Source organism: Lottia gigantea (assembly GCF_000327385.1).
Source record: "Lottia gigantea unplaced genomic scaffold LOTGIsca_1, whole genome shotgun sequence".
NCBI lineage: Eukaryota > Metazoa > Mollusca > Gastropoda > Lottiidae > Lottia > Lottia gigantea.
In genome coordinates this window covers 5,561,162-5,570,909 of record NW_008706746.1, presented here as the reverse complement: position 1 = coordinate 5,570,909, position 9,748 = coordinate 5,561,162, and the positions used below count along the sequence as shown (strand labels likewise).

At 32.0% G+C, this 9,748-nt stretch overlaps 1 protein-coding gene across 1 annotated transcript in view; it reads right to left on the bottom strand.

Annotated features, from left to right (window-relative positions):
- The window catches only part of LOTGIDRAFT_102597 (hypothetical protein), a gene marked incomplete at both ends in the record, with an annotated part of 30,323 nt that extends 26,611 nt beyond the window's left edge, over window positions 1–3,712 (bottom strand). Inside the window, one exon of the mRNA XM_009045732.1 lies at window positions 3,590–3,712. Coding sequence (XP_009043980.1) covers window positions 3,590–3,712 — 123 coding nt within the window. The remainder of the gene's footprint in view (window positions 1–3,589) is intronic.
- Window positions 3,713–9,748: the final 6,036 nt, after the last annotated feature.

Here is a 9,748-nt window from a genome sequence, read left to right as displayed (position 1 = left end):
ACATCATTAGCTAATAGCTGAATATTCATCTATATTTCACATTGCTGTTAATCTCGTCGGAACTGCCATCCTAATATCTAGAGGGTACATCATTAATAAATAAATAATAAACAATTTCACCAAGTTCCATCAAAATCCGTCAAGAATTTTGTTTTCTAGACCTTTCACAAGCTAAAAACTGAACGCGTTTTCAAGAACAAGGGCAATAACTCATATCAAATATATTTCGTTTTGTCTGTTTTTCAATAGAGTTTATCATTAGGTGATAAAACACAATGACACCAAATTTTATCAAAATTCAACTGTAAATAAGACATTTAAAAATTGAAAGCGTTTTCAAAAACAAGGGCATGACTCATGTCAAATATTTTTCAATTTGTCTGATTTTCAATGAGGTTTATCCTTAAGCGATGAGAAACATTCAGACCAAATTTTATCAAAATCAAACTAGCCCTCTATCGTGTCCACAACAAATTTCACAAACTCAATAAATATTTATCGATGTGTCTGATTTTCAATAGGGTTCATCCTTGGGTGATTACGAACACTAACACCAAGTTTCGTCAAAATCCATCAAGAAACCAGCTCTCTATCACAACAATTGACAGACAGACATACGGACAGATAGACAGACAGGGGCGACGGCTATATACACTCACATTAATGTGTGGGCGTAAAAAATAGAATTTTCCATAATCAACATCAGGAAATTGGTGATGCTATATAAATGAGACAATCGCCTTTCTTTCACTTCATAAAGGTCTTAAAGCTCTACAGCAAGTGCATTGAAGTTACAGAAATCGCCTTTGAAAGAGACCAAGGTTCTTCAAATATATGAATGACCCTGTCGAAAAAGTCCACTTGGTTGTGGAAAACATCTTTCACATCGATGAACAGAAAGACTATGTTGGAATTTTCTCACAAAATGTGTAGGCTGTTAAAAAATTGAATATTTATTGCGTCGACCATTCTAGGTTCGGAAATAAAAGCCACAAGGAATTTGAATTAAGAATTCTTATAACGAAACCTTTTAAAGTAATGAGTTAATTTTATTAAAGCATTCAATACAAAGAAATTAGGAATTCATGACGAATGTTGTTTAATTTGAGATGTTGCCTGGATCTAAGATGTCTTGATAGCGGTCTGAACAGTGAGCCTATTTTTAATAGTTTAATCTTTTTCAGCAAAATTCAAAATGTAGTTATCATCATGTTTGCGATTCAACTTTGGTCTTAAGACTTAATATATGTTTTGGTTTTAAAATAAGTTAATAAGCTCATATAGTGGCATATTGTGAAAATTGTGTCGTTATCAGTTTTTATTAACCAGCATTGGTTCAAAACGACCGTTGGCTCCAATTCTTTTCATTCATACGCGCCTTTTATAATTTCAATAAAACCGATATTATCTCCGTATGAGAATTGAGTTTGTTTTCATGCACCAGATCTTATGAACGGTGGAGATAAAAGAAAAAAATAAGCCATTAATGCCACTTCAATATGCTACTAATAAAAACAAGCTTTTCATTTCAATCCTTCTCATTATTACTTCAAAGTAGGGATTTATGCAGATATAATCAAATGTGGTATCTATTTATTCTGATTGTATCGATAAAACTAGAAATTTGAATTTGTGGCAAATCACTAGAACCCGAATGGATAAAAGTTCCTGACCCAGAAATGGTGGAGAGAATCCTTTACGATTTCCAGTTGCCTCTTATTGATGTTGGTTGCTAAGCTGGAGAGGCATCGAATCGTTCGGATGGGATGTGACGGAGAGAGGACGAAGAACGGCAGTATTTTTTTTAGATCGAATCCAATCGAATTCGAATCCATCATGGGAGCCATACAGCTTTCTTAGAATCAACAATTATGACTTTTCTCTATCGAATAGGTGTCTACCGTGTTCCTTGGTATATGATTAGATCATAATCATATAAAAACGTAACTGAAATATGCAGTATTTGGACCTTTCTATAAAATGTGCCTTTCTGAAGTCATCGGCATTGGGAAACAGTTACTGTTTAACACAAGTGGTGTTTACCTTTTATAAGTACTCTCATGTAGGATACTTATTTGTAACAAATTACTATAAGTTTTTTCAAGTTTTATTGTCCTACAACCTTTTTATCACGAAGATTTGAATAACAAATGATATATTCAATATTCAAGGGGTTTTTTTGTAAATTGGTGCTAATAAAGACATGGTGACAGATGTAACAGACAATCAATGAAATGATCTAAACTAAAAAAAAAGCAATTAATTGCGTTTGTATATGCAACAAAATATTCAACGATATAAACATACGAGAGTTTTATGTAATATACGACAACAACGGACAAATCAACCCGAAGGCTATACGCCCATTCTTTTCAAAAGGCATCGCTAATCCATTAAATTTAACCAATTTTTAGACGGGCCATAAAAATCGCGAAAACAACTCATAATCAATTTTCATTATAAAAAGAATACCAAGTTTCATCAAAATCCGAACAAAATCTCTTATTTGCATTCACAAGTCAATGCTGATATATATCGTGAAGGCCATTAACTAAATACAAAAAGACATGAAAATGAAACTCGTCTAACTTCCTTAATATGCGAAAAAAGATTTGTTAAAAGCAGAACAAATACTATCCCGATCGCGTTGACAATTTTGACGTATTTTTTGCAAAAATTATTCAAAAACCGTTCGTCGAAAATAGGTGAAACTCATTCAAGATATAATCAATATACATAATGCATGCAAGGTTTCGTCAAAATCCAGCCTCTTTTGCGTTAGCTAGCAAGTCGAACTCATAAAAAAAATTCATAAAATTTGAACTAAAACGAGACCACATCCAAATACACGGACATACCAATTGTTGTCAAACCGAACAAGCTTGTAGTTTGTATCGCATGCACATACAATAGGAAGCACGACGAAGAACCGAAAAGGAGGGACAACAACTTGCGTCCAAATTGTAATGTAGACGTCTTTTGCTGTAATCAGGCATTGTCATGAAATAGAATATACAAGGTTTCTCCTGCTACCACCAGAAGCAATTTTTTAACAAACTATTTTATCTTCATAGATCGTATCCACGACTGGTTAATCCTTTCTTGTTTTTATTTATCAGAAGGTGATAACCCTTCTCAATCATCAAAACCAATGTAAGTATATGCGTTCAAGATGATGACAATTTTCAATTTAACAACGATAAGATTAAGTTTGATTGAAACGATAGACGAGGTACGGTAGCAAGCCATTGAAACCATTTAAGATCTCCCTCAGTGAAGATGATATGCTACGTTAATATATTGATATAGAATGAACGTTTATACGTTTATTAACTTAACATAATATAGTCACATGCTTTTGTACTTGGAGGCAGGTGTTTGCTGGCCTTTAAAAACCCAGTTCATAAATTTATTAATTTATAATGACTAATCCATGTGTACAAGATTTACAAGATAGTTGCAGAACGCAATGATTTGTCACAGATATTAATATAGTAATCTATATGCGCCTTAAACAACAGGAACAATTGTGTATAATAACTAAACAATTTATATATCTAAATCATTGTGTGGAACAAATGTAACTCACCATATCAAGTAGCTGTATCAATGCCATTCCAAATTTAATTGTCACGATATCGGATGCATTGAATATTGGTCTCGCCAAAATATCATAATTTTCAGACAATTTGTTGATCAACTTCTGTTCATCGGGCGTTTCTTGAGGTTTTAACTCTTGAGCATCTAAATTTTAAAAATAAAGTATTAAGAATTACTCACCATATTTGAAATTTGGATCAACGTTAATCCGAATTTAGCAGTAACCTTGTGTGAAGCATTATACACAGGACGGGAAGCCGAATCATAATCCAGTAATATTACATCCATTAATCGTTGTTCATCTGTTGGTTTATTATCAACAAAATTCACAAATATTACACCAACTAGAGTAGAATACACAAATATATTCCACGGGCACATACTCGCAAATTATTCCTTTTTTTATCCTTTCTAACTCATTATTACTTATTATTTAAACTTTTCCATCTGTTTTGGAAGTTACAACTCCCTGAAGAAACTTTGGGAATCGATTTAGCCTTTTCCCGATAGAACTAATACTAAGATCATTTAGCGTTATATAAATGCTAAGGACCGTTCAAGTCATAGCCGATTTTACTTTATTGAAGATAACTCTTCCACGTTGCCAATACTCAATTCATAATAGAGAAAATAGCCAATATACGACCTGATGATACCACGCGCCTCATTCAAATCCTAGTTGATTGTATACAGAATAATAATGAAACGATCCATTCATTATTCCTGTGATTTCGTACAATAATTAAAACGTTAATATTAATAAGATCATTAAAGAAATAACGTATATAGGTTTACGTGATCCAGAACCAATATGAGTTCAGGTTTGCACTGTATCGATGTCCAAAACAATTTTGACGCCAACATTAATTTGGTTTAGCTTTTGGTTTCTGAAGAAGTTACTGAACCTGCAATTAGCATGCAACCCTTAAAGTCAGCGATAAACTGGGATAAACAATTTAGATGCAAACATACAAAATATGGATTCATTGCCCACGGTGCTTATTACCATTCATGTATATAGACTAGTTTTTAGGAGCTTAATATAAAAGTTTCAGAAATGTGCAGAAAGCGAAGACTACTTAAGGCAAGTATTCATTAATAAATAAATCGTGAAGGCTAAACATCAGAGTGGAATCTGTGTTTCATCTGGACCATTGTTAATTAATAGCTGTAAGTTATTAACTTTTCAATAGTGTAGGGATAAAATATGATATATCAACATGCCGATACCGTGTGTTATTTACATTTTATCTAGAATTAGAACTAGAACTAGAATTGACACGTGTTTCACTGGGAGGGAAAAGTAGAGGAGACACTGACGTACAGTAGTGTAACCTATATTCGTGTATATATGGATTCAACACCGAATTTCGTCAAAATTAAAAAAAAAGTATTTATCTTAAATAGCAATTAATTAAAACTAATGACCATTCTTTCAAAGAACAATGATTTATTTGAAAAAAAAAAACATAAGAGTAATTTAGGCCCTATTTGTAATATTCATTGAATCAACATAAGAATATAGCCCACTTTGTGTTCCATAGAATTTTTGGAATCCGCTAGTTTGTCACTTTGTTCACTGGAATATATTCTAGCAGACGACATTTGGAATTCAGAGTACAGCAGGTTGACGTTGTAGAGATAACCCATGTTTATTAAAACATGCAAATTCGGAGGTCACGAGGTCGCACATGTCAATTATTTATCATTTCCGGAGATAAAAGAAATTAGGTTTGCACGAAATAAGGTTACTGTACTATCTTTTTTTGGAAACAAGGATTGTCGTCACAGATTATACATTATACATTTAACAGCTCATTGGAATGTAATTTAAAACTTATCTGTCCACTACATACATGTACTAGATTGGAATTCGGGAAAGTTCTGCTTTGTTTTTTTGTGAAAATTAAGAGGGTATTTCAAACACTAAATGCATTTACAGCACGTTGACTGTCTGAGATACAGGAAAATACGTTGTTAAGTTTGGAGGAGAAAACATAATTTGTAAGACTAAAGCCAGTTCAAACAGTTCAGCTTTGAATTAATTAACCTGAGTTAATGGTCTAATGTAACTAGTAACTGTGTAAAATTTGTCGATTGTCTATTATAAGCATATGAACGGAATGCACTTAGACGAACACACACTTCGTAAAAAAATCTTTGAATAACTGTACTTATTAGAGAGAGCATTTACAAATGTTAACGAACCAATGTGTTCAAATGTTTCCAGATAATCTCCATAATGGGATTGCTATTTTATAATAACATACAATGTAGCTGTATTTTGGAATATTATCCTGCATTTTATGAAATATTCCAAGATTTCATAATGCTAAAATAAGTACAATGTAATGGGCATAATGCGCAATATTATGATTATGCATAGAAGTTTGATAAAAATCTAGAATATTTCTTTACACACTGAACAATGGTAGGTGATTATATTCTCGCGTTTGCAGATGGCCAATATCGAGCCGCCAACTTTAATAATGGTAGTCCCATTTCATCCTTATTAGAATATTATCATAATTGATCGATCTTATCGATGTCAGAAAATATCGCTTAATTCATCTGTCATCTTTAAAACGATTTGTGTAACGTTCATTATCTTGAACCTGATATAAATCATTTCTTGAATCAGGATAATACTTTTGATCTACCATCGTTTAAACCTCACTGATAGCGGACAAGTTAGATTTGATTTTATAATGTACAAAAAATGGGGGCAATTTCTTGTAATATAAGGTAATTTTGTTAATACAGCGACCAGAACAAATTATTTTCATACCGAATTCGTTCTTAACACAACGACTATTTTATCATATGACGATTATTATACATTTAATCTAAGAGTGAACACATTTCTTCCATTAAAATTAAAATTATTTATCACTCATAATCATTCATTGAACACAATCATCTGTTGTTGATATTTCTTGTTTTTATTATAACTATAAATTGACTCATCTTGAAAAGTTTCTTCTTCTTTTAGATAAGACTTGTCAATGTTGGCAAGTTAGAATGACATAGAAAAATTTGAAAATATTCACAGAACGGATACCACCTCAATATGAATAGTTAATCGCTTTTTAGAAACCAATAATGACTATTTTCTCTTACATTCATTTCCTTATTCAAAGTATGTAATTTAACACCTGTCAATGAAGAATATTGACACCGTTGTAAGAGCATTTTGACATGTACTATGTAGCCTACAACACGTGGAATTATTTATACTATTAGATAATCAAGTTATTATATATACTTATTTTCTTTGATATATATATTTTACATCATTAATAAGCATTATATTGAAATATCTTAATGAAACAGCATGGCGTTGTCTGGTACAATAAATTTTGGTACAGAATGATGAACAGTAGCATAACTATTGAACTAGAGATAGCTGAACAATCTATATTTAGGATTGTGAAAGGTCGACTAGTTATATCAATTCCTCATTAGTCTTCCACACAGACAAAAGATCTGTATTTTAAACAAAATACAGGAACGAAATGGTGGACAATTGGTCTTGCACTTTAAGAACTTCCTAGGTGATATAAAAGATAATGTCTATATTGCGCAAATTAGAGATTTTCAGCTAATATATGACATGAGTTTGCTCTTTTCTGTCTCGGACGCCATCTTTGATTATTCGATGTTTTCTGTCAATTATACAATGTGTTATTTTTTATGTTCTTCCCTTTCCAACTATTTAGCATATGAAGCAATTTATCTTGTTAAGCTTTATGATAACTCCTGTAAATATTTATCGTGAATGAGCACAGATGTTGAATAAAGAACAATAAAACATCTATCAAATATCACAGGGATTGTTATAGATCGACATTAATAAAGAAATTGAATGTTCAGTTTAATTCAGATTGTCACATTCGACCAATATAATATCATAATATCTGTATTGTTCTCCAATTGATTTGTTAAATAGGTTTTTATGCAATAACAGAAAATTGTGTATATGTCAGAATCTAAACATCCAAAGGTTAAAGCATTACTTCCGTGTGTAAGAAATCCAATACCGACGGAAACTGTGACTTTCTCATTTGTTATGGCGAACGGTCAGATTCCACTCAGATGCCATTAAGTGTTAACTGTGCCCATTCGATGAAGGTTTTCCAAAATACACGAGCAATTAATAAGTTTGTTCATCTCTAGGATGTTAGACATGTAAACAATATTCCAGGTTTATTTCCGTCAATAATCTTGGTATATAATGGAAATAGCGTTTTGCATCTTACTCTTCTGTTCCATTTCAAACAACTCCATAAAAGCAAGGTGCATTTTTACCAGGACAGTGGCAGTTGCTTAACCTTTATTGATTTCCACTCTACTATAAATATCCAAATAATGGGCAGTGTAAGATTTCTTGATAAATTGTAAACATGATCGGTGGGTATGAAAACATTTACATATATCAACAATATTTAACATTTTTAAACAGCTGAAGATATCTTCAAACGTTCTACTGTTTATTTGGCCAACTAACAAAAATACTAACATTTCATTTATAAATCTATTATATGATTAGGATAGCGGAAAAATTTATATGAAGATTGACAGAATGAAATGTTTGCCTTGTCCAATCTCTACCGTTGGTTTTGATTAGGTCTTGTTTGAAATCAGGAAAAACGTTCGCCTGTCATTCACAATGAGCATTGGAATACAAATACAATCATGCTGGTACATAGCAAGATATGCCTCAAATTACCTTTCAAGGTCCTGTACACAAACTTATCATCAACGATCAGGCATGGTTCTTTTTTTTCAGATTATCTCTAACAATCAACAATTGGATCATCTTGCATTGTGATGAATGGATTCATACTTCAAGTCTTCATTCATCTTCACAATTTCGTCTAATTTCCTTGACTGCAATAGCCATTTTCTTGTGTCACGGAATCCAATGGGAGAACTCGGAAAGACTTACACAATCTGGATAGATTTTAATAGAGGGCTATAATTTGCTGCATACGATAGCGTATTTTCATTCAAATCGTTGCATTTACAAACTTCCTTATACTACTACATGTGCCTATTGTTGTCAAGATATCAGACACATATCGTATTAGTTTGACATTGTGGATGGTCATCGGTATAATAATAATAACATAACGCACTGCCATACGGAAATACGTACTAGAGAAGTTTGTCGAAGTAAATGCAGGTAGATTTACTTTCCGCGAGCAATAGGCACAAGTTACATTGATATCTTACAGTAATTGAGATATAAAAGATATGCAATAACTTTAAGGATACTTAGTTTCTCTACACCCACAATCTGTCTGATAGCGGTGGAAAATATGATTTAACTGGTAGATAGCAATAAGAGGAGTTCTTGAGTACCGAGTCTGTACTTAACGAACTTAAATCTTATCATCATTTAGTATTGAACAGAAATTACCAACACGTGATATCTAGTACCTTTTTTCATATAGAAAGGTTATAGGAATAAATAAATCTATATGAAAATATATTCATTTGAGAAATATAAAAATATAACCAAAAATAACATTCTGTTGCTTTTGTACATTCATGTTAATATAAAAGATATCTTTCTACTTTCCCTGAATTATCAGTTTATCAGAAAGAGACATACACCATTCCAGAATCTATGATGCTAGTCTACGACCAGTTTTGTCCACATAGCTAATTTGGAGCTTCTGTTTCGATTTTACACTAATACTATATCAGATGGTCAGAAACAGTTACTGTACAGGTTAAAAACCAAGATGGATTAATCGGGAGAAAAATCTAGTATTAAAAAGAAAGTTAGTATTCACAATCATGACTCTGTTCACATGATGAATATTATATTAACCTACAGTGGATGGATAAAGTGGTACTGGTCATCATTAAGCAAGTAGTGGTCAGAGAACTTGAACTGATCATTAATAATAAGATATAAGTAGTATTATTTATCTTCTACCATCTGCTACTTTATATCATCACTTAAATCCTTATCTTTATCAATAACTCACTTTATTTGATCCCGTTGCTTTTAATAATCACCATATCTTAAAGATTTTTAGGTGCTGTACTTAATTTAAATAGTCCTTCCCTTGGAACAGATATTAGTCGTAGGTGGATAGCTATATAACTACTTGTACCACCTTAACATAGAGTGAAC